Raw genomic sequence first — 25421 nt, forward strand, 5'->3', positions numbered from 1 at the left:
CCCCCCTCAATCTGTGCCCTCAGACAAATTAATTTCGGTTAATTAAAAGGACAACCGGGGGCAGCCCGAAGCGACCACCCGGCCCCTCAGCCACCGCCGCGACATGGCGGCGCGTGACGTCACGGCGCCGTCGTGGCGTCACTGCCGCCGCCAGCTCCGCCCCCGCGAGGCCCCCTCGCCGCGGGGCTGCCCCTCGCAGCGCCTGCCTCCGCCGCCGCGCTCCCGGGGCCGCCGCCCGCCCGGTTTCCCCCGGGCCCGCGGGGCGGCTCCGCCGTCACTCCTCCCGGCCGCTCATCGCGGCGGTTCGCGGCGCTGCGGCCGCGGCGCCGGGCGCGCGGGGAGGTCGGGCGCGGCGGGGCAGCCCGGCGGGCGGCCGGGCCGGGCCGGGGCGGGGCGGGCGCGGCGGCGGCTGAGGCCGGGTCAGTCGGTGCGCGGCGAGCGGCGGCGGCGCGGCGGGCCGAGATGCCGCTCTTCGCCGCCAACCCCTTCGAGCAGGACGTGGGTGAGCGGCGGGGCGGCCTCCCGTGCCCCACCTTCTCCTCTCCCTGCGCTTTTCCCCGCTTCCTTCTCCTCCTCGTCGTTTTTCTCCCCGTTTCCTCTCGCCGTTCCTCTCCCCGCTCTCGGTGTCGGGCCCGGCCCCGTTGGTGTCTCGGTGGATGGTGCGGAGGAGGAGCGAGTGCTGCCGTGGCACGGTCACATCGGCCCGGCCTGGTGCGCTGTGGCCGCGCTGAGGGCGGAGGGCTCGGAATCCCTGAGGGAGCTGGGAAGGGGCTGCGGAATCCCTGAGGGAGCTGGGACGGGGCTGGGGAATCCCTGAGGGAGCTGGGAAGGGGCTGGGGAATCCCTGAGGGAGCTGGGAAGGGGCTGCAGAATCCCTGAGGGAGCTGGGAAGGGGCTGGGGAATCCCCGAGGGAGCTGGGAAGGGGCTGGGGAATCCCCGAGGGAGCTGGGAAGGGGCTGCGGAATCCCCGAGGGAGCTGGGAAGGGGCTGCAGGATCCCTGAGGGAGCTGGGAAGGGGCTGGGGAATCCCTGAGGGAGCTGGGAAGGGGCTGGGGAATCCCTGAGGGAGCTGGGAAGGGGCTCAGCCTGGAGCAAAGGAGGATCCCCAGGGATCTTTTCCCTCTCTGGAATTCCCTGCCAGGAGGGCACAGCCGGGGGGGTCGGGCTCTGCTCCCAGGGAACAGGGACAGGAGCAGAGGGAACGGCCTCAGGCTGGCCCAGGGCAGCTCAGGGTGGGCACAGCAGGAATTTCCCCATGGAAAGGGGGCTCAGGCACTGGAACTGCCCAGGGAGGTTTGCAGTGCCCAGCCCTGGAGGTGTCCCAGGAATTCTGGGGGTGGCACTCAGGGCTCTGGGCTGGGGACAGGGTGGGGATGGGCTCAGCTGGGACTTTGGGACCTTGGAGCTCTTTTCCAGCCTCATTCCTGGGATCCTGAGCACCAGAATCCCCAAGGCTTTTCCCAGAAGGGAATGTTCCAGAAGGGAATATCCATCAATCCCAGCCCCAGCAGCAGAGCTGTCCCTGCCCCAGCCCCTTCTGGCAGGGAACATTTTGTGTTCCCCCACAGCCCCAAACTCTTCACACCAACAACAGAAAAGGAGCCCTGAAAGTCCCTGAAGTCCCATTTTTGCATCTTGGGGGAAAAATTCCTCCTGGCAAGGGGGCTCAGGCCTTGGCAGGGGCTGCCCGGGGAGGTTTGCAGTGCCCAGCCCTGGGGGTGTCCCCTGGAGGTGGCACTGAGTGCTCTGGGCTGGGGACAGGGTGGGGATGGCACTCCATGGGCTGGGAGGGCTTTTCCCCCCAGAGTCACCCCGGGGTTTCTCCTGTGGCCGTGCTGGGCCAGGGCGCTGCAGCTCAGGGTCCCTGCTGCTCCTGAGCCATGGGCTGGGGGCTCAGGCAGGGGAAGGAGCCCTGGCTCCCTCTCTGCCTTCCCCTCAGCAGCATCAGGGAGTGGTTTGTGTCTGTTTAGCTCTGAAGTTCCCCAGCTTTTCCAGAGGCGTCTCTGTGCCTCCTGGCCTTGCTGGGTTTGCAGGGAATTGTGGCTGCTGGAAGTTCTGCTGCTTTTCCTCCTTTTAGTGAGGATTCCTTGCCAGCAGCTTCCCCAGAACCACACCATGGGAGTGCTGGGGTGGCTGGGGTGGCTGATCCTCATGGATCTTTGCCTGCTCAGGATATTCTGTGATTCAGTGATTACAAAACCTGCCTGGGCTCGGGGTGACGAAGGTGACTCAGTTGTTTTGTTTTGTGCCCTGCCCTGACTTGTGCTGTCTTAAACTCGTGCTCAGTGTCACTTTTGTGTTACACAACGCCCGTTCAGTGGCAGCACTGGAACAAGCAGTGGGATAAACCAGAGCCCGGGCTCAGCTTTCTTGTTGGGGTCCCAGGAAAGAGGAGAATTCAGCATTGCTGGGATTTTAAACAAGCACTGGAATAAACCAGAGCCCGGGCTCAGCTTTCTTGTTGGGATCCCAGGAAAGAGGAGAATTCAGCATTGCTGGGATTTTAAACAAGCACTGGAATAAACCAGACCCTGGGCTCAGCTTTCTTGTTGGGATCCCAGGAAAGAGGAGAATTCAGCATTCCTGGGATTTTAAACAAGCAGTGGGATAAACGCTCAGCTTTCTTGTAGGGGTCCCAGGAAAGAGGAGAATTCAGCATTCCTGGGATTTTTGTCCCGGCCAGAATGGAAGAGATTGCGTGCTCTTGTTGCCACACAATCTCTGGTTTGTTTGTGAGCTGGTTTCTTATTTTATTTATTATTTCACTTCTGATTTCAGTTTCCTGGTGCAGTTTGCTCCCATTGCACGTGGCTCAAGCTGCTCTATTTGTTCAAGTGGATTTTTTTTTTTTTTTGAGCTCTGCAGGATTCTTTAACAAACTTAAATGCTTCAAGGACTCCCGGGCTGCAGAACTTCAAAACTGGGACTCTGTTTGCTTCCAGTTTCTTCAACTTCACTCAGTGTATTTTTTCTTTAATATTTTAACATTAATTATTTATGATTTATTATTATCACTTATTAAAATGGAGCACGGGCAACACAATAGGAACTTGAATCATTTGGGCTAGGTCTTAAAGTCCCTTGCCAGGAAGACTTTGTCATTAGAAGCTTTGAACAAATTAGTATTCTGTTGTAAATTGGACCACAGAAGATAGCAGATTATCACATGTGGCTGCTCTGGGGAGGTGCTGAGTTTGGAATTTTGGTCCCTTTTTTTTCTGCCTGCAGCCGTGGGGCAGACCCAGCTGCCTCTTCATGCAGAGCTGCTCTTTCCTTGGAACACCTGTGGGGAAGAAGGAATTTCCTTTTCCTACCCACCCCAGCCCTCCAGGGCTTCCATTTCCCTTACATTTTACTTCCTTTTTTCTTTTTCTAGTATTTATCTTTGCTATTGGTTTTTGCTTTTCCCAATGTTATTCTTTTTCCCCACATATTATTCTTTTTTTCCCAGTGTTATTATTTTTCCCAGTGTTATTATTTTTCCCAGTGTTATTATTTTTCCCAGTGTTATTCTTTTTTTCCCAGTGTTATTCTTTTTTTCCCAGTGTTATTCTTTTTTTCCCAATGTTATTATTTTTCCCAATGTTATTATTTTTTTCCCAATGTTATTATTTTTTTCCCAATGTTATTATTTTTCCCAATGTTATTCTTTTTTCCCAATGTTATTTTTCCCCAGTGTTATGATTTTTTTGCCCCAGCTGCCTCTGCTCCCGTGGTTCCAAGCCCCCAGAGCTGAGCAGAGCCCTGGAATGTGCCTGGACACAGCTGCACATCCCGGGATAACCCTCTGCAGCTCTGGGCCAGCGTGGCTGCTTTGGTTGGACAGGAACCTCCCGAGCTTTTGGAACCTTGACATTTCCTGTCTGGATCCCTTCAGGCTCCACGTGCGCTCGCTGTTTCCCAGCTCTGTCCTTCCTCCTCCATAACCTTCCCCCTGGAGCAGCCTCCTTCCCTTTGGTGTTTGTTTTCCTGCCAGGGAAACAAACTCTCTCCAGGGCTGGGCAGGGCTCCAGGGCTGGTGACAGGGGGGTGAGGACATTCCCTGCTGGTCCTGGGCATTCCCTGGTTCTCCTGTCCCTGGGCCATTCCCTGGTTCTCTCCTGTCCCTGGGCATTCCCTGGTTCTCTCCTGTCCCTGGGCATTCCCTGGTTCTCTCCTGTCCCTGGGCATTCCCTGGTTCTCTCCTGTCCCTGGGCATTCCCTGGTTCTCTCCTCCCCTGGGCATTCCCTGGTTCTCTCCTGTCCCTGGGCATTCCCTGGTTCTCTCCTGTCCCTGGGCATTCCCTGGTTCTCTCCTGTCCCTGGGCATTCCCTGGTTCTCTCCTGTCCCTGGGCATTCCCTGGTTCTCTCCTCCCCCCCGGGCATTCCCTGGTTCTCTCCTGTCCCTGGGCATTCCCTGGTTCTCTCCTCCCCTGGGCATTCCCTGGTTCTCTCCTCTCCCCAGGCATTCCCTGGTTCTCTCCTCCCCTGGGCATTCCCTGGTTCTCTCCTCTCCCCGGGCATTCCCTGGTTCTCTCCTCTCCCCTGGGCATTCCCTGGTTCTCTCCTGTCCCTGGGCATTCCCTGGTTCTCTCCTGTCCCTGGGCATTCCCTGGTTCTCTCCTCTCCCCTGGGCATTCCCTGGTTCTCTCCTCCCCTGGGCATTCCCTGGTTCTCTCCTCCCCTGGGCATTCCCTGGTTCTCTCCTCCCCTGGGCATTCCCTGGTTCTCTCCTCTCCCCTGGGCATTCCCTGGTTCTCTCCTCTCCCCTGGGCATTCCCTGGTTCTCTCCTGTCCCTGGGCATTCCCTGGTTCTCTCCTCTCCCCTGGGCATTCCCTGGTTCTCTCCTGTCCCTGGGCATTCCCTGGTTCTCTCCTCTCCCCTGGGCATTCCCTGGTTCTCTCCTGTCCCTGGGCATTCCCTGGTTCTCTCCTCTCCCCTGGGCATTCCCTGGTTCTCTCCTGTCCCTGGGCATTCCCTGGTTCTCTCCTCTCCCCTGGGCATTCCCTGGTTCTCTCCTGTCCCTGGGCATTCCCTGGTTCTCTCCTCCCCCCTGGGCATTCCCTGGTTCTCCTCCCCCCTGGGCATTCCCTGGTTCTCTCCTGTCCCTGGGCATTCCCTGGTTCTCCCCTCCCCGGGCATTCCCTGCTGTGGGAATGTGGGAAGTTTCCCTGCTTCATTCCAGGGTTGGATTTGCCATTTGGGGCTCCTTAACTTTGTCCTATGCCAGAACTGAGCATCCTCCTCCTCTTCCTCCTCCTGTTCCCAGCTGCTGAGCTTTCCAGGAGAATCTTTTCCATTTTGTTCCTTTTCCCTCCTAATCCAGCCCCATTTCCCTTATATCTTATTTCTTTCTTTATTTTTCTATCATTTATTTTTTACTATTTAATTATCATCATCATCATCATTATTACCATTATCATATTATTTATTTATTTTATTTTTATTTATTTATGTAATGTTCCTTTCATTTCTCAGTCCATAATAATTCTTGTCCTCAACATTTAATCTAAAATCTTGCAAATATTAATATTTGAAGGAAAGCTAATTAGACTTTTTTTTTGTTTTCTCGCTGTTGCTTGGGTGTTTCTTTTCTTCTTGAACTGCAGGGACAACATTTTCCAGTCATTAATCTGACTGCTTAAAATTCCTAAATTCTAAGCCTGCATTTTTGTGATGTTTCTTTCTCATTTTCTGAGATTATTTTTGCTCTGCCTTGATTATTTTTCCTGCCTTGAATATTTTTTTACTATACCACAGCCTCGCTGTTACTGGTTTTCTATTTTATATATTTTATATAATAAACACAAATTTACAATTTAATATAATTTATATATTATACACAGATTAGGAGTTGTTCACTTTCACCTTGGTGTTTCCAGGCTCTGGAATATAATCCCTGTTAATCCCTCCCAAATATTTCCAGTGGTTTTTTGGAGCTTTTTTGACAGACAAATGAAATTATTTCCTTTTCACATTATGTTCCTCAATGAAAGAAACACTTTTCAAGCAAAAATTGCATTTTGAAGAAGCCATCTCAATGAACTGGAATTATATTGCAAAGAGTTGTTTTAATGTTCTATTTTAATCCCGTTTTTTAGGATATATTAGAGCCATGAGTAGGGATCATTACAGGTGGGGCTGCCCTGTGACTGCAGGTTCATCCTGGCTGGGCTCTCTAATTAAATCCAAGCTGGAATTCTCTAATTAGGCTCTAAGGAAGGGCTGTGGATTAAACCCCTGCCTTTCATCCGTGTCTTTCTGCTCCTGGAGAGCAGCGCTTGGAGTAGCCCTCCATTCCTTTTGTATTCACTTTTCTTCTGTGCTTTGTGTAAAATCTGAAATATTTCTGTGCAGACACGGCTTCATTTCACTTCATGGGCAAAGTGACCGAGGAGATTTGGATTTCAGTGATGACAGGCACTGGAAAACAAACAAGCACTGCTTTAGCACAGAGCCCTCCTGTGCTGGCAGGGCCTGGGCAGTGATTTTTGGTGCTAAATCAGAGCTCGTTTTCTGTTTCCTGCATAGACGGTGACGCAGGTGGAGATACAATGTTGTATTTTAGTGTATTTCTGGATTTTTAACCCAGATCTTCCTTGGCGAGCCTGTCCCTAGGGAATTCAGGGCTGAAATAACAAAATGTTTTGGGAGTTTGAAGGTCCTGAGGTGGAGCTGCCCCAGGCTGAGGAGCTGGGCTTGGGAAGGATGGGAACAGGGGGGCTTGGACCATTCCCACCCTGCCTGCTCCAGAGTGGCTTCTTCCCTCATTTTTGGTCTTATTTCAGTGTATTGCCCATCCCTTGCTGTGAAAAAAGAGAAAAGGAATAATGCAATAATAATGCACTGGGCCTGGCTAGAGGGCTGGGAAGGCTGGGAGAGCTGGGAATGTTCCCCTGGAGAAGGGAAGGCTCCAGGCAGAGCTCAGAGCCCCTGGCAGGGCCTGGAGGGGCTCCAGGAGAGCTGCAGAGGGACTGGGGACAAGGCCTGCAGGGACAGGAGCCAGGGAATGGCTCCCAGTGCCAGAGGGCAGGGATGGATGGGAGATTGGGAATTGGGAATTCCTGGCTGGAATGGCATTCCCAGAGCAGCTGGGGCTGCCCTGGATCCCTGGCAGTGCCCAAGGCTGGGCTGGAGCAGCCTGGGACAGTGGGAATGTCCCTGCCATGGCAGGGCTGGGCTGGGATTCAGGTCCCTCTCAGGGATTCCAGAACATTCAGGGTTTGGCTGGTGTCTGGAACAGGGATGATCCTGACAATTTTCCCTCGGTGCAAAGCTGCTTTCCTGCTTTTCCTTTCCCTCAGTTTCCAGCTCCTTTCCTGGAGAGCTGTGGCAGTGCTTTGGGGCAGAGCTCTCCAAGCATTTCTCCTTTTGGCAGTGGGAGCAGCAAACAATTCCCAGCCCCTTGCCAGCTGCTGCTGTGAGTGCTGTCCCCTCTCCTGGGCTGGCAGCGTTCCCTGGAACCACGCAGCAGCTCAGCTCAGGGAGCTCACCCAGGGAACAGCCATTCCTTGGAATTCTTTATCAAAAGCAGGGAATGGCTTCCACTGCCACATTTTGCTTTTATCATTATTTCCATAAAAGCCAGCTCAGGTCTAATGTTCCTTCGTTAATTGTGGGGCTGCAGAGGACAAGTCATTCCATGTCTTTAAAGGTTACGTTCCCTCTGTGCTGAAAAACTCCTGGAAAATGCATCCTCCCACATCTCTGCTCTGTCTCAGCATCTGGGAGGGAGTTACCCTGCGGAATTGTTCCTGAGTTTCGGGAAGGAGAACAGCAGCTGCTGCTCAGTTTGTCAGGCTGGCAGGGAGGGAAACTTCCAGATCCCTGAGAGTCTGGGGAGGACAGAGCTGGGATCCCCTGGCTGCTCCCAGGACAGGGTGGGTGCAGGGGAGGGGTGTGGCTCCCGTGGGAATGTGCTGGCTCAGGGACAGGCCTGGGAGCTGGGAGGGAGCAGCACTGAGCGTGGGGTGCAGGGGATGTTTTGGGATGGGGACAGGATGGGGTGAGGGATCACAGGGAGAAAAGGAGCTTGTGGCTCTCACAGCTCCTGCCAGGAGGGCACAGCTGGGGGATTTGGGATCATCCCAAGGAACAGGAACGGGAGGAGAGAGAACGGCCTCAGGGTGGATTTTGGGGCAATTCCTTCCTGGAAAGCGATTTCCAGCCCTGGCTGCTCCCAGGACAGGGTGGGTGCAGGGGAGGGACGCGGCTCCCCTGGGAATGTGCTGGCTCAGGGACAGGCCTGGGAGCTGGGAGGGAGCAGCGCTGAGCGTGGGGTGCTGGGGGCTGAGCTTGTTTTGGGATGGGGATGGGGTGGGTGAGGGAGCTCAGGGGGACCCTGTGGCTCTCACGGCTCCTGCCAGGAGGGGACAGCCGGGGGGATTTGGGATCATCCCAGGGAACAGGGACAGGAGCAGAGGGAACGGCCTCAGGCTGGCCCAGGGCAGCTCAGGGTGGGCACAGCAGGAATTTCCCCATGGAAAGGGGGCTCAGGCACTGGAGCTGCCCAGGGAGGTTTGCAGTGCCCAGCCCTGGAGGTGTCCCAGGAATTCCGGAGGTGGCACTCAGGGCTCTGGGCTGGGGACAGGGTGGGCATGGGCTCAGCTGGGACTTTGGGACCTTGGAGCTCTTTCCCAGCCTCAATAATTCCATCATTCTGAGGTGAAATCTTCCTGCTGAAGCCTGTGATCATCAAACCTTCCTGTTGCCAAGGGAGAGTTGAGGTTATTTCTGCCCTGGCAGGAAAAGCTGGTGTGATATTCTCCTCAGGGCTCAGGGAAACTTCAGTGGATCCTTGGATATCCTTCAGGATATCCTTGGGAATCTTTTCACTCCTTAGGGATTCCAAATCCAGGGAAGCTGCAGCTTCCAGAGGCTGATTTCACTTGATTTTGCTTTTTTTTTGCTTTTTTTTTGCTTTTTTTTTCAAGTGTTTAAAATTGCAGGCACTCATTTGCATTCCACACCATCCGTGAATTTGTTGTTCATGCCCTGAAATATTGATGCACTTATAAGAAAATTTAGCAATTCTGTCATTTTTGGGGTTAGTTTTGAAGCAGGTTTGGGGTTTCAAAATAATACTTCCTTAAAATAAATATTCCAGTTTGTGAGGATTAATTATGGCCAAAATTCCACATTTCCTTTTTTTTTTTACATCTGTAACAAAAGGGCTTTGGAACGTTGGTGGGTGCTGTGTTTGTGTTCCCTTTGTGGAAATCTTCCTGCTGAGCAGCCGAAATAAAATTGAGTTTAGTTGGTTGAAACTTAACCTTTAATAAAATATTGAATTTGCTGTTTATTAACTCGAACTGCAATGTTTACATAGGATTTAAATAAGCTGGCTAATAAAAACATAAAAGCACAAATAAATACCATTAAGCTTTATTAATTAATCCATATAATGAGTGGGACAAGATGAGCTTTAAGGTCCCTTCCAACCCAAATCACTCCACGAATCCATGAAATAATAATTAGGGATGCATACAGGAACTGAAGAAATAAATCACTTCATAAATCTTCTTTTTCTTTCCAGAAAAAGCTACAAATGAATACAACACCAGTGAGGACTGGGGGCTCATCATGGACATTTGTGACAAGGTTGGGAGCACTCCCAACGGGTAAGCTGTGCAGAAAAACACCTGGAAAGGACCAGGGGCTTCCTGTCATATTTGTGTTTGGCTGTTAGGAAAAATGGGAGAGAAAAGGGGAAAAACAGGGATCAAAGCACAGATCACTTGGGATCAGGCTAGCCTGAGTGGAACATAAATGCAATTTCAGTGATTCTGTAGTGGCCAAAATGCTGAATTTTTAGTGATAACATCTTTGAAATTTGGAATTAATCCCCAATTAGGGCATAGGCAGAATTCTTAAGTAATTCAGAATTTTTAGCAGCTCTGTTTAACATTAAACTTGGGGTTTTTTTGGGTTTTTTGTTGTTGTTTTGGTTTGGTTTGAATTGATTACCTGCCACAAGGAATAATGACAGCAAATCTGTGCAGAAAAACACCTGGCAAGGACCAGGGGCCTCCTGTGATATTTGTGTTTGGTTGTTAGGAAAAATGGGAGAGAAAAGGGGAAAAACAGGGATCAAAGCACAGATCACTTGGAATCAGGTTAGCCTGAGTGGAACGTAAATGGAATTCCAGTGATTCTGAAAAATGGGCAAAAGCATTTGCTGAATTTTTGATTTATAACATCTTTGAAATTTGGAATTAATCCCCAATTAGTGCACAGGAAGAATTCTTAAATAATTCAGATTTTTTAGCAGTTCTGTTTAATATTAAAATTGGGGTTTTTTTGGTTGTTTTGGTTTGTTTTAATTGATTACCTGCCACAAGGAATAACAGCAAATCTGTGCAGTCTGGCAGTCTTTAGTCCTGAAGGAAAAAAAAAATGTCCTTTGAGTCCTGTATTAAAAATCAACTTTTTTAGTGCCACGAGACTTTTGTAGCGGGAACTGTTCTATATCTGCTTTGGGGGAAGGGATGTGGTAGAAAATTCTGTGATTTTTAAAAAACTACACATGCAGAAAAAGAAGTATATAAAATGCATAATTACATCTAAAAGTATATTTGTATAGGAAATAAAATCCCAAATTCTGAATTTTAAATGCTACTACTGCTGGCATATTTTTAATTCAATTTTGTGTCACTTTCTTCCCTTCCTCCCTTGAAAACAATGAAGATTGTTGCCTCCCCTAAATAAAAACACAACTTGAAATAACTGAGTTGACTTTGTTGGATGTTTGTACATGAAATAAGATGAAAATATTGGGACTAAAAGTGTATTTTTCTGGCACACAGCTTTTGTGTGCTTTGCTAATCCACCACTCAGCTATCTGGCAGTGATACTATTTTTTAAATGCTGCATCAGCTTTTTGGTTTTTTTAGGATTTCATGTTGTTAAATGTTCCAAATATCAGTGTTAACGAAGCCTTTGATGTGCCTGAGCTCCTGCCAGCCATTAATGCTCATTTAAAGTGTGGAAACCCCTCGGCAGAAGCATTTAAAATGCAATTTATTATTCCCCACTCACCTCAGATCGTGCTCAAACAAACGATGAAAACCTTTGTGTCCTCAGGCTGTGGGAAGGGGGATCCAGGAGCTGGGAATAATTCCACTGAAATACCCATTCATCAAATCCTCTCTTTCTGGGGACATTTCTCTCATTGTCTGGCCCAAACCCAGCCACTGCTTCCCTTCCTGGCCTGGCAGCAGGCTTTTGGGAGTGCATGTGGAATGCCAGGGAAAAGGGAATTTCTGTGAGGGCAGACAGAGTGGGCAGCGGGTAAATCTCTGCCCAGCCCTGAGGCTCAGCTTTGGTGACATTTTTGCTCAATAGGTTCTGCTTTGGTGACATTTTCATTCACTAGGCTCAGCTTTGGTGACATTTTCATTCATTAGGCTCAAGTTTGGTGCCATTTTCATTCATTAGGCTCAAGTTTGGTGCCATTTTCGTTCATTAGGCTCAGCTTTGGTGCCATTTTCGTTCATTAGGCTCAGCTTTGGTGCCATTTTCGTTCCTTAGGCTCAGCTTTGGTGTCATTTTTGTTCATTAGGCTCAAGTTTGGTGCCATTTTTGTTCATTAGGCTCAAGTTTGGTGACATTTTCATTCAGTAGGTTCAGTTTTGGTGACATTTTTGTTCATGAGGCTCAGCTTTGGTGGCATTTTTGCTCAATAGGTTCTGGTTTGGTGCCATTTTCATTCACTGGGCTCAGCTTTGGTGACATTTTCATTCATTAGGCTCAAGTTTGGTGACATTTTCATTCAGTAGGTTCAGTTTTGGTGACATTTTTGTTCATTAGGCTCAGCTTTGGTGACATTTTCATTCACTAGGCTCAGCTTTGGTGACATTTTTGTTCACGAGGCTCAGCTTTGGTGACATTTTTGCTCAATAGGCTCCGGTTTGGTGACATTTTTATTCATTAAGCTCAGCCCTGGTGCCATTTTTGTTCAATAGGTCCTGGTTTGGTGACAGTTTTGCTCATTAGGCTCAGCTTTGGTGACTTTTTTTTCAGTAAGTTCAGGTTTGGTGCCATTTTTGCTCAGTAGGTTCAGGTTTGGTGACATTTTTGTTCATTTCTCTCCGTTTGGTGTCATTTTTGTTCATTTCTCTCCATTTGGTGCCATTTTTGCTCAGTAATTTCATCTTTGGTGCCATTTTTGCTCGTTTCTCTCCATTTGGTGCCATTTTTGCTCGTTTCTCTCAGTTTTGGTGCCATTTTTGCTCGTTTCTCTCAGTTTGGTGCCATTTTTGCTCGTTTCTCTCAGTTTTGGTGCCATTTTTGCTCGTTTCTCTCAGTTTGGTGCCATTTTTGTTCGTTTCTCTCCTTTTGGTGCCATTTTTGTTCGTTTCTCTCCTTTTGGTGCCATTTTTGTTCGTTTCTCTCAGTTTGGTGCCATTTTTGCTCGTTTCTCTCAGTTTGGTGCCATTTTTGCTCGTTTCTCTCCTTTTGGTGCCATTTTTGTTCGTTTCTCTCCATTTGGTGCCATTTTTGTTCGTTTCTCTCCTTTTGGTGCCGTTTTGGCTCAGTTCTGGTGCAGGTTTGGGCTGGTTCCTGTTGCTCCCATTTCTCCTGAATTTCTGCTCCTTTGCAGAGCCAAGGATTGCCTCAGAGCCATCATGAAGAGAATGAATCACAAAGTTCCCCACGTGGCTCTGCAAGCTCTCACAGTGAGTGAACTCCCAGATCCCCCAAAAGCCTCTGGAATGCAGCAATTAAATATTTCCTGATCAATTCATTAATACCTTCATTAACCTCAGTCAATCAGTGTCTGTGCTGGAGTTACCTTTTATTTTGGATTATTTGCACTCTTATTTCCACTTTTTTCCTTTATTTTGGATTACTGGCACTCTTTTTTATTTGCAATTTTTCCCCTTATTTTGGGTTATTTGCTCTCTTTTTTAAATTTGCATTTTTTCTTTATTTTGGACTATTTACTCTCTTTTTTGTACTTGCACTTTTTTTTCTTTATTTTGGACTATTTGCACTCTTATTTCCACTTTTTTCCTTATTTTGGATTATTTCCACTCTTTAAAATTTGCAACTTTTTTTTCTTATTTTGGATTATTTGCTGTCTTTTTATTTGCAATTTTTTCTTATTTTGGATTATGTGCTGTCTTTTTTAATTTGCATTTTTTTTCTTTATTTTGGATTATTTGCTCTCTTTTTAAATTTGCACCTTTTTCCTTTTTTTTGGATTATTTGCACTCTTTTATTTTCACTTTTAAAAATTTTGGAATATTTGCGCTCTTTTTTAAATTTGCACTTTTTTGCTTTATTTTGGAATATTTACCCTCTTATTTGCACTTTTTTCCTTTATTTTCTATTATTTACTCTCTTTTTTACATTTACACTTTTTTTTTTATTTTGGATTATTTGCACTCTTTTTTTATTTTCACTTTTAAGCATTTTGGATTATTTGCACTCTTTTAAAATTTGCTTTTTTTTCTTATTTTGGTTTATTTACACTCTTTATTTGCAATTATTTCTTACTTTGGATTATTTGCACTCTTTATTTGCAGTTTTTTCTTACTTTGGATTATTTGCACTCTTTTTTCTCATTTGCTTTTTAAAAATTTTGCATTATTAGCACTCTTTTTTTATTTACACTTTTTAAATTTTGCATTACTCGCACTCTTTTTTTATTTACCCATTTTTGCCCTGCCTTTTCCCAATTATCTCTCTGCTGTCAGCTCTTAGGAGCCTGTGTGTCAAACTGTGGGAAGATATTCCACCTGGAAGTGTGTTCCCGGGACTTTGCCTCCGAAGCTCGAGCCATAATAAACAAGGTAATTATTTTAGAACCCGGGGCAAGATCATTTGGTAACTCCCCCAAATAAATTCATGTTTCATTTAATTTAATGCACATTTTCTGTGTTTTCACTGAAATTTCTGTCATTTTTATTGTGAAATGTTAAAGAGCTGGCAGCTGTTAATCCTTCACACTTTACAAAATGACATCAGCAGTTTTAATTAAAATCTGAGTTCCTAAGCTCCATTAATTTGCTCACGAGAAGTGCAGCTTCTCTTGAGGAGAGGTTTTATTGGGCTTGAAGGAAATTCCTGGGCTGAAGTGAAAGGGAGAATGACGAGGAAGTGAAATGACATTTGTACGAGGAAAAACGTGAAGTTACAGACCATTCTTTTGAGTTTTTTAGAGATTCTGGGAATTCTGAATGAGAAAATGACCAAGAAATGCTTGGGGTCAAGCAGCTGCTGGGATCTAAATCTGGCTGTGAGGAATTGAGTAAGCAGGAGCAGCTTTTCCCTAATTCCTGCTCCAGTTGGAGACAAAACTGGTTAATGGGTTAAAAAGGAGTTCTCAGATCCCTGCAATCATCGGAGGCTGAGCAAAGCAATTAAGGAAAGTAATAAAATTGCCGGGAAGCAAAATGAGTTCACAGCTCTTGTGTTTCTGGCTTTTGTGGAAAAATAGGTCTGCGAGTGCTGCCTGTGTTCCCATTAGCCAGGGTCTGTGCTGGGCTCACACTGACCTGCAGCCCCCAGGGACCCCGGGATGCCTCCCAGGGCCGGGCAGGAGCCCCGGGATGCCTCCCAGGGACGGGCAGAGATCCCGGGATCCCTCCCAGGGACGGGCAGAGATCCCGGGGATCCCACCCAGGGACGGGCAGAGATCCCGGGGATCCCTCCCAGGGACGGGCAGAGATCCCGGGGATCCCACCCAGGGGCGGGCAGAGATCCCGGGGATCCCACCCAGGGGCGGGCAGAGACCCCGGGATGCCTCCCAGGGACGGGCAGAGACCCCGGGATGCCTCCCAGGGACGGGCAGAGACCCGGGGATCCCACCCAGGGATAGATAGAGATCCCGGGGATCCCACCCAGGGATGGGCAGGAGTGCTGGGATCCCTCCGAGGGATGGGCAGGGATCCTGGGATCCCAGCCAGGGACGGGCAGGAGTGCTGGGATCCCAGCCAGGGACGGGCAGAGATCCTGGGATCCCAGCCAGGGACGGGCAGAGATCCTGGGATCCCACCCAGGGATGGATAGAGATCCTGGGATCCCACCCAGGGACGGGCAGGAGTGCTGGGATCCCTCCCAGGGACAGTCAGGGATCCTGGGATCCCTCCCAGGGATGGGCAGGAGTGCTGGGATCCCACCCAGGGATGGGCAGGAATCCTGAAACCTTGGGATCCCAGCCAGGGATGTACAGGAACCCTGGAATCCTGGGATCCCTCCCAGGGATGGGCAGAGATCCTGGGATCCCTCCCAGGCATGGGCAGGAGCCCTGGGATCCTGGGATCCCAGCCAGGGATGGGATCTGGAGCACAATTTCTGTGTTTTGGGAAACACTGACCTTTATCCCCAGCCCTGGCCCCAGCCCTTGGAGGAATAATGAATAAAATTGGGCTTTTTCCCTCTTCTCCGAGGGAAAATGAGTTCAGCCAAGTGTGACAAATGTCGTTGTGCTGCTCCTGAGCCCAGCAGACTTCCTGGGTAAGAAATGCAGGCTGGAGCCCAAACGTGGCAGTGCCCTCCCTGCTCAGCCCTGCTGGGCTCCCGGCCCCGAGCGGGATCGGATTCCTTGGCTGGGAATCTCGTCCCAGTGCCAGCATCTGGGGGAGCCCCAGGAGTCCCAGGCACAGCACGAGTTGATCTTGGTTTGCCCCCACTCCAAAGAAGTCATCCTCTTCTACCAGGCTGTCCCTGCAGCTCAGCTCCAGTTGGGAATAGAAACTGTCCCCATGGATTGTCCCTGTGGATCATTCCTTTTTGTGGGAGAAGCTGGTTCAAGGAGGCACAGATCAGATTTTGTGAGGGTCTCTCAGTTGGGATAAAGCTGTCCTGGCATCTGAGGAGAAACTGCAGAGACCAGAAAAGATGGATTGGAGGGAAAGATTTCTTGGAGGATTTTTTGTAGGGAAAGATTTCTTGGAGGATTTCTTGGAGGATGTTTTGGAGGGAAGGAGTTCTTGGAGGGAAGGAGTTCTTGGAGGGAAGGAGTTCTTGGAGGGAAGGACAGTGGCTTCTATCAGACCAGTTGATGTGGCTGGGAAGTGGAAAACAACACACTTGAGAAGGAATGAAGAGAAAATTGAGGTTAAATGGAGGGTGAGTAACACAGAGAGGCAGAAATTTGGGATAAGTGTGGTTGGTAGGCAGCCTGAATTTATCCAGAGTTAGTGCTCCAGGAGCTCAGCATGTTCTCTGGAATACCAGATCAGGGTATAAAAGGTCAGATATTCTACACTCTGCTCCCAAATCTTCTCCATCTACACAGTTATTAATAATTAAGTGTGTTTATAGTAAAATGGGTTTGGTAACAGCTCCTTCTGTTCATTTTGAGGCTCAAACATCCCTTTTCATCCAATTTTGTCTTCCAGGCTCACCCAAAAGTGAGTGAAAAGCTCAAAACCCTCATGGTGGAGTGGTCAGAAGAATTCCAGAAAGACCCCCAGTGTAGTTTAATATCTGCAACCATCAAATCCCTGAAGGAAGAAGGGGTCACCTTCCCTGCTGCAGGATCCCAGGTGAGAGCTGCTGTGTGTGGGACAGTGATGGGCCCCAAGCTCTGGTGTCCTTTCCCAAATCCCCTTTTCCTGTTTGTCCCAGGAGTTGTCCTGGGTTTGGAGTGGTTTGTTTTTCACTGCTGCTGGTTTGTTGTGCCCAGTCTAACAGCAGATATGCCAGGTGGTTTTTTTCCTGACTTCTACTACTGAAACTTCTAAATATTTCCACGTTCTTCAGTCCTGAAAATCAAAATTACAATTTCTATTACAATTTCCTCACACAAAGTTAAACTTTGTAACTTCCCTCTACATGAAACACAGAGAGGTTTTTTAACTTCTACAAGCACTGTGAGTTTTTTAACTTTTACAATCCCTCCTCCCTCCACAAAGATGTTTTCACTTCTAAATCTGATCTATGTGTAAAACATATGGCAGGAACATGGAAGCACTGGCACCCAATTCCAGTTCCTGCTGGGAATGAAAACTCCAGGGGTGATTTCACTGTGCTGCTGGGGAGAATTGTAGGATTTAAGTCAGCAGCTCCCAACTGGAGCATCTTCTCTCTTGAAGGGAGGATAAAAGTGGAAAGAGTCACTGGAATGAGTGGTCTCGCTGTAATAAATATGACTAAAATAATTATGTCACTAAAATCAGCTATTTCAATTAAATCTCAGTATTTATTTTCCTTTTTTCCCTGCTGAAAACAGGAACGAGCCTGAAGAGCAGTGGTTTTTATTTCTAGATCCCCTGGGTTCCATAATCCACCTGATCAGGAACAACTCGGTGCTAATTTTTAAAAATACCAAATCATGGAGATGTCATTGTCACTTGTCCCTCTGTTCCCACCTTTGCAGGCTTCCACCAGTGCTGCTAAGAACAGCTCCTCATCCAGTAAATCCAAAGAAGACGAGGATATAGCTAAAGGTGAGTTCTGTTCAGCCTTGGCTTGGACTCCACAAGTCTTGTTAAAAAGCAGGGAGATGGGAATTTGGGCTCTTTCCTGCTGCACAGCATTGAAACCCACAGTGGGTTGGGAATTGGGGCATTCCAGGTGTTTCCCTCATCCCTGGGGATTTGGGGTAAAACGCATTCCTCCCCATCTCACAGCATTTCAAGTGTTACCTTCCAGTACCACAGAAGCAGACACAGGCCTTGTTTAAATCGAGCAGTAAATCCTGGTTTTGTTAAAACAAGAAATCAAACTGCTTTGTCTCCAGGGATAAACCCCTCAAACCTGTTCTTTTCCTCTCTGCCCCACCTGCAGCTATTGAATTGTCTTTGCAAGAGCAGAAGCAGCAGCAAATGGAGACCAAATCCTTGTACCCCCCTGCAGAAATGCCACAAAACCCCCAGAGCCTGAGGAAGGTGCGAGCTCTGTATGACTTTGAAGCTGTCGAGGACAATGAGCTCACCTTTAAAAGTGGAGAAATTATTTTTGTTTTGGATGACAGGTACAATACACTCGGGTGGAGCTGACTTTGTTCCACCACTCTTGTTTTCTCAGGGTAGCACATTTTTCCTCTGATGCTTTTTCCCCCCCAGAGAAATGTAATTGTCACTCTGCCCTCCCTCACATCCCTTTCTCTTCCTTTTCTCTTCCCAAATTCCTGGTTTCTGACCTCAAATCTTTTTTAGTGCAGGGAGAACCTCGAGTATTTCATCCAGTTTGTAGTTTGGAAGATAAATCTTGGTTGGTTGTCTGACATAAAATGTTCTGGCATCACATTCCATCTGCTTCCTGCAGCTGTTAAACCTCTGGCTAGCAAGAATCAGATTTGCCAAGAATGAAACTGATTAAAAGTAGCTAAAATGATGATTGTTGTTACCACCTCTAGGGATATATACAGCTTTGAAGGGCTGGCAAGTAATCAATATAAAGATTTGATGGATTATGTTCAATTTTCAGCGATCCCCTGACTCCTCTTCCTCCCTTCCCTCCCCTGTGCCCCAGCTCCTGTTTGGCTTTGTGCTAATCCCTGCAAGTTCTCTTTTAGATATCACAGGGTTTTGGTAAAAAAAAAAACCCAAAACAAAAAACAAATATGTTTCTGAACCTCAGGTTTTGAGTAAAAACCCCAAATATCCCTGGCTCTGTTCCCCCCTGAGTTCTGTAACCCTTGTTTATCTCCCCAGTGATGCCAACTGGTGGAAGGGGGAGAACCACAGAGGAGTGGGGCTCTTCCCATCCAATTTCGTCACCTCTGACTTGTCTGTGGAGCCCGAGGCAGGTGAGTTAGCTGCTGAAAGGATGGATCATTTCACAAAGGCAGCTTCGTGCTGCAATCCCAATTAGCCCAGCAGCAAAATCATTTCCACTGTCAGCCCCAGGAAAGAACTGAGAGACATCCTGCCCTTGTTTCAAACAGTCGAGCACAGATCGCTCCGTAGCTCCCTTTAATTTCTGCCTCTATTTCTCTTTTAAGTTATTACCATTTTCTGTGACAGAAATTTGGTTCGATTCACCATAATTCCTTGTCAGCAACATATTTACAAATCCAGCAAATTGCCATTTCAAATGTCACAGTGCCTTTTCACACAGAAAAATAACAAGGAGCAAATGTTTGTTTGAAGTGATCACAGCAACAGAGAGGAAAGAAACTCATCTCTGTTCTTCCAGCAGCTGTGGATAAAATCTCTGTTCCTGAGGACGCTGCAGAAGAAATTAAGAAAGCAGAACCTGAGCCAGTTTATATTGATGAGGTATGAAGCCACTTCAAAATAAAATCTTGCTGGGCTTTTACATTCTTTCAGTGCTGAATGTTGGCAGATGAATCTTTGTCCATAAAGAGCTTTTATTTGAATATTAAACCAATCTTGGCATGGCTGAGAAATCAGAGTTCTTCATCTTGGCTTCCCCTTTCAGGATAAGATGGATAAAACACTGCAGGTACTTCAGAGCATAGATCCCACGGATTTAAAGCTTGATTCTCCAGATCTTCTCAACTCTGAAGGTACTTGCAGCACTAAATGAGCTCTTTTTTATGACTTCTTCTCACAATTACCTTTTGTGGATTGAGCTGGGAGTTCTTTGTGTTTATTTTAAGCTTAGGGGAGCTGTGCTCTGTACTAACAGTGCTGGAGAACACTTATTTCACCGTGGGAGTGTGGGGCTCTGGGGATAATTTGAATTTTTTTAATAGTTCCAAGCCAGCTCCATGTTTAGCAGAGTCATTTGCATAACTCCCAGCTCTGTAAAATGCCTGAGCTTTGCAAGATCCATCTACCAATCCCAACCCTGAAATAAATAAGAAATTAATTTTACTGTAGTTGGATAAAATATTTCTGGCTGCATTTAAAGATTTAATTGTGCAAGACATCAAATTCCTCAACCCTTTGTCTTCACAGATATCTGCCAGCAGATGGGTCCAATGATAGATGAAAAACTAGAAGAGATAGATAGGTGAGCACAGTTTACTCACTGATTTCCTTCACATTGGGCAGGTTTAATGACATTTCTTTGGTGCTTTCATCTCCTGAGCTAGAAAACCTCGCAAGAAAAATGTAACCACTTTACCTTTGTTTTTTAATGCTGAAATATCAAATTTTGGGTGTGTGCACTGAGATTTGATTGCTGCTCTCCCAGAATTCCCTGCACAGGTCACAGATGCTTTTTACTTTGGCATTTTGTGGCTGCAGCCTTCCCCAGCCTGTCCAGAGGTTGGAATTCGCAGTCTGTGGGATGATTCCAGGTTTTCCTCCCCTCTTCCCTCCTCAGGTTTGGCTGCCCAGTACCTGAAGGGGCTGAGCAGGAGCATGGAGAGGGACTGGGGGCAGGAGCCAGGGAATGGCTCCCACTGCCAGAGGGCAGGGATGGCTGGGAGATTGGGAATTCCTGGCTGGGCTGCAATTCCCAGAGCACATGGGGATGCCTGGAAGTGTCCCAGGCCAGGCTGGAGCAGCCTGGCAGAAGGTTGGAATGAAATCTTATAAGGTCCCTTCCAACCCAAAGCATTCCATGATTCTGTGACCCCTGGGGATATTTGAGGGTGAAAAGAGCAGGGAATTCCACCTGGGAATTGCTGGTTTGGTGCCAGCAGTGGTTGTGCAGCTCTTGGATTTTCCTTCCAGTCACACAACAGCAATTTTTCAATATTGATGGGTTCAAAAATGACCTTTTACCTTTCAGGGGCTGATTTTTCTTGCATGTTTAATGCAGCACTGGTCTTTCCTCCCCATCCGAGATGTCCCAGCAGCTCAGTGCCCTCTCCATTTGTTTTGGAACAGGAAACATTCCGAGTTATCCGAGCTGAACGTGAAGGTTCTGGAAGCTCTGGAGCTCTACAACAAACTGATGAATGAGAGCCCCATGTACTCGGCCTACTCCAAACTCCAGCACCCTGCACAATTCCCACCCACCTCCTCTGGAGTCTCTGTGCAGGTCAGTATCCCTGGGAGCTGGAAATTCCCTGGGAGCTGGAAATTCCCTGCCTCTCATCCCTGGTTTCAAAAAATCACAGCAAAAACCAAAGGGAGCCCACGAGCAATCTGACACTGCCTTTGCAAGAAATTGGGATTGATGCACTAGAACAGAAGGTTTTGCTTGGCCACTGTTGGAAATTCCAAAAGATCCCTTCCATAATTCATTTCTTGCAGTTGGGATTGGGTGTTGCAGCAGCCTGTGGTGGATGTTCTTGCTGTGAGTCATGTCAATCTCCAAGTAAAATGTTCCCTTCTTATCTAATAGTGGGGATGGGAGGGAACTGGAATATCGGTGTATTACTCCCAAGTGTATTTTTTTGCTAAATATAGAAACACTCTGCCTTTAGATCCTTTTGCCCTTAGAAAAATGAACATTTTGTATCAGCTCTAAGCACGTTGTATTTGTGCTCCAAACTGTTTTACGCTGTCCCTAATGATGGCTTCAGGAATAAACGTGGAGGGGAAGGAGAGATTTTCAAAAAGCACAGGATTTTGAGGGTTTTGACTTGAAGTGAATTTTACTTTCATGTTAATTGTTCAGTGGGAAAAGAATAGTTGCCATGGCAACTGCTAGATCTGAAAATATGTCAGTTAAAAGTAATTCCGTGTCCTTAACTCCAGTAACGATGGAAAATTCATTATATTTGGAGGTTACAAAGTAATTTGAGCCAAAAGGCAACTGGAGTTTGCTGTTTCCTCCCAAGACTGGTGCCTAGAAATGCAGCATAATGCTGGGCTTTATTTGGGGCAAACCTGTTTATCCCAAATCCAGCCCCCAGCAGCAGCTCCAGCCCGTGCCACCTGAATTTGGAGGGAATCTTGCATGATTTAAACCAGAATTGGCAGAAACTGCAGGGTTTGCTTCCAGCTGTAGAATATTCTGGTGGGTTCACTCCAAAGCACCAATTCTCCTGGCTTTGATTTGCTTTGCAGTCGTATCCCGTGCAGCCTCCCAGTGGGAATTACATGATCCAGGGGGTGTCCATGTCCCCAGGGTACAGCCTGCCCCCGGAGCAGGTGGGCCAGGTGAGGTCTCTGCCTCAGAGCATCAACTCTGCAGCCACTCAGCCACCTCCAGCTGCTTATTTAAGGTATGGATCCAGCAAATTCTTCTTCCTGGGGGGAATTTGCCACTCTCGTGGCATTCACATTTAGTGACACGTCATTTTTGAGAGGAGGAAAACACCAATTTTACTAAACCTGGGAGCAGTGAGAGCATCATTCTGGATAAAACTGATCCTGCAGGAGGAGATTGCCCAGGAAGGTTTTAAGAGAGGAAGGTTGGAAAGGAACCTCTGACCTTGGCTTTAAGCACCCAGCACCAAAGATTGAAAATTAAATAGTAGGAGTAAATTAAAGAGTAAATTAAAGAGTAAGTTAAAGAGTAAGTTAAAGAGTAAGAATAAGTTAAAAAGCAAGAGTAAAAGTTACATAGTAGAATTATTGAGCTGCTGGAGGAATTTTGAGGGTGAAAACGTTTTCCCTGCAAAAACCATAAAAGACCTGCCACATTAGAGGCACGAAAAGTATGGAATTCCTGGGAAACTCTGTTTATTAACACGGGGGAGGAACAGGAGGGAAAGTGCAAGGCCAGAGCTGATTGAAGTTGAGAGTGTGCATGTAAAAAACTGTATTACTGCAGCCCCCAAAACATGAAACTGCTTCCAAAATGCCCCTTCTGGTCAAATGTCCGTGTTTTGGAGGCTCCCAGCTTGTCGTGGGAGTGCCCACGATGCCGTGGTGGGTGTGCTGGTGCTGTGAGCCTGGTTGGTGTTGTGTCCCCGCAGCCCCGGCCCCGAGCCCGCGCTGCCGCAGCCCTTCCCGAGTGTCACCGGTGTCACCGGCAGCGCCGCCTTCCCCCAGCACCAGATGGGCGTGCCCGTGGACGTGGCGGCGTTCCAGAGCAACCAAGGACCAGGTTATCCCGTGGCGCTTCCCGCTCATTCCCTGCTCCAGCAGCAGCCAAATTTCCACCAGCAGCCCCTGCTGTGAGCAGCCGGGACGGAGGAGTTCCCAGCCGGTCTTTGGGAGTCCCTGCCGTGGATATCAAAGTCCATCTTCCTCTCAAATAACCCAGCTCGCTGCGTTAGGGCGGTGCAGAGTAAAAATAGGCGCCGGCTCTGATGGTTATTTGCATTTCTGCATCCTGAACTAGATTAGGGGATGGTTTAAAATAATTCCCCGTTCCTCCGAGTCCCTTTTTTTTTTCCTCTTTCCCTGCGCTTTCAGGAAACGTCACTTGTGAATCTTTGAGAGATTGTCCCAAAATAATTCTCTTTCCAATGTGTTTCTGGAAGCTTGAGGATGCTGAGATGCTTTTGCTTTGCCTCCTCTGGTGTCTTCTGTAATCCTTCTGTCCCAGTGGCTTTAGGGGACCTCTGCACTTCGGCGTCCCCTTCCTGAAGGACGTGCCGTGCAATCCGGGTCCCTGGCTCCAGCTGGAAGAGGAAACTGCCCCTCAGGACCACATCCCTGTGGAAACAGAGGAAAAGAGGGGCTTAACAGTGCTGCCTCTGTGTTTTCTTGAGGAAAACAAGTTTTCCTCCAATTCCCCGGTGTCTTGGCACAGGTGGCACTGCCAGCACAAGGCTCCTTGGGAAGAGCAGGCAGGGGATGCTCCAGGTGGATCCAAGGTGCTGAGCCAGGAACTCACAGGATCTCAGTTTTCCTTTCTGGATGGATGTAGAAGTGAAGGAGCATTGGAATTCCTTGTGGGAAAGGAGGGGCTGGAGAATGTTTGAAGCTGCTGAAGCCTCTGAGGATCTGTTCCCTTTGCAAGGGGAGCTGAGTGGAACAGGAACCATCCTGATGGGACCAGGGGGTTCTGCCTCTCTTGGATTTCCTTTCTCTGCCGCTGTGTCCGTGTCTGAAGCAGCCCTGAGCCCAGAGGAGAGGGGGATTGGAGGCCACCCCGTGTGCTGGAGGGTGGGGTTGGGCTCCTGTGCACAGGAAATCCAGAGCCTTTCCCTGGAGGAGGGATTGCCTCGGAGCTGGCCACGAGTGGCAGCTGGGGAGAAAAGGAATCCAAGAATTTCTTCCCTGATGCACTTTTTGAAGAGTGGGGTTTGTCCAAGGGAGCACATGAGCTGGATTATCCTTTGGGAATGTGGGATTTCTTTCTTTTTCTTGTTTCAGCTGCTGAACAAAAAAAATCACTTCATCCTCCTATTTACCTCCTCACTGGAGCATGATCACATTTATCCTGCTTTTAACCACCTCTGCTGAGTGATAATCCTTGGTTTGGGGAAATAATGGAAGCAAATTACTGATAAAAACATCTCCATGAAGTGCAGGAAGCTCCCAGATGTCCAAATAAGCATTTTTGATGTATAAACTTCATCCCAGATTGGAGCTCCCAGGCTGCTGAGTGACAAAACCCACCCTTCACTGAGCACCTCCTTTTATTTAATTATTTGCTATCTTGACCTTATATTTGCAGCCTCGTGCTCATGCAAAAAGTGCTCTTTAAATCACTTTAAATGTGTGCAATTGGAAGGAGGATTTTGTCTTTCCTTTGGACGTGACTTTAATGTGTTTTGATCCTTCCCCTGGAAGTAGCTCAGTACAAACAGCACACGTGGCAATACTGAAGTGTTTTGATAACTTGTTCTTTGTGTCTTTTGAGGAAATGAATTTATTTCAATGCTGCTGTTCCGAATTCTTATTGTTTGGAGCTTTTCTTTGTCAGAGTTTACTTTGTTCCAAGTTGGTTTGGGGTAGAACTAAACCTTGCTCTCGTTGCTATAAACTCTCCATGGTTGTTAGGAAATTTAAATTGGTGGATTGCTTTTTATTGGGTTCTGAGCTTTGGGCCGAGAGAAATCTTCAATTGAGCCAGCCAGATGTGATTTGATGATGTTCATTGTTAAGTATAAATAATGTATATACTCATTTGTCTGAGATTTTCTACGCAGCTCCACACATGCCTGAACTTTTATAAAAGCAGGATTCGTCCTTCTGTCACCTCTTCTACTCCTAACTCTGTGATATGCAACTTGTAGATAGTGTAAAATAATTTAATTATTATTAAACCAGTGTATTTAGAGGGGGTTGGTGTTTCTCTTCATACTTCTAGACATGATCATATTTATTTTTAAGGCCTGATTGTAACTGAACATGCTGCCAAAGGATTTCTCTAACTCCAGATTTCTACCTTGGGTTTCTACCTGCTGTTTTCTATCAGGAATTCAGGGTGGAGAACTCCTGCTTTTTCATATAAACCCTTAACATAGGAACCTGGGCGACTTTCTAATGAGACTTTCCACGTGGTATATTTGTTTCATGGGTGTTAAATGTCACTTTGAGATCCATTTGGTGTGAGCTGGGGACCTGTTGTGTCTGTTCAGTTTGTCACCCCAGAGTGCTCTGAGGGCTTGTGCTCTGTCACCTGATGTCAGCCACGCTTTGTCTCTCCAACTGGCTCCAGAAATAATGTTAAAAATCAGATTATTGAAACCTTCCACGTGCTCTTGTGTGTTCTTTGTGCTGCAGGGTTTGGTGGGGATGGCCCTGGGCTTGTGGGACTCTGTCCCTCCATGCTGTGGC

General features: G+C 47.7%; 1 protein-coding gene across 3 annotated transcripts; it reads left to right on the forward strand.

The window, feature by feature from the left end:
- The first annotated feature begins 351 nt into the window (after window positions 1-351).
- Window positions 352-25336, forward strand: STAM2 (signal transducing adaptor molecule 2). Of its 3 annotated transcripts, none has more exons than XM_038143291.1 (14): window positions 352-502; window positions 9518-9602; window positions 12584-12659; window positions 13683-13778; window positions 16332-16478; window positions 17312-17381; window positions 17722-17908; window positions 18591-18685; window positions 19075-19157; window positions 19321-19408; window positions 19803-19857; window positions 20682-20835; window positions 21810-21967; window positions 22664-25336. In XM_038143291.1, exons 1-14 carry the CDS (start codon window positions 463-465, stop codon window positions 22866-22868), a joined length of 1539 nt encoding a protein of 512 aa, XP_037999219.1. In that variant the 5' UTR covers window positions 352-462; the 3' UTR covers window positions 22869-25336. The 3 variants fall into 3 exon arrangements, with proteins under 3 accessions (XP_037999219.1, XP_037999221.1, XP_037999220.1); XM_038143293.1 differs by having other exon boundaries at window positions 23446-25336; XM_038143292.1 differs by having other exon boundaries at window positions 19078-19157.
- Window positions 25337-25421: the final 85 nt, after the last annotated feature.

This window comes from Motacilla alba, chromosome 7 (assembly GCF_015832195.1).
Source record: "Motacilla alba alba isolate MOTALB_02 chromosome 7, Motacilla_alba_V1.0_pri, whole genome shotgun sequence".
Lineage (NCBI taxonomy): Eukaryota > Metazoa > Chordata > Aves > Passeriformes > Motacillidae > Motacilla > Motacilla alba.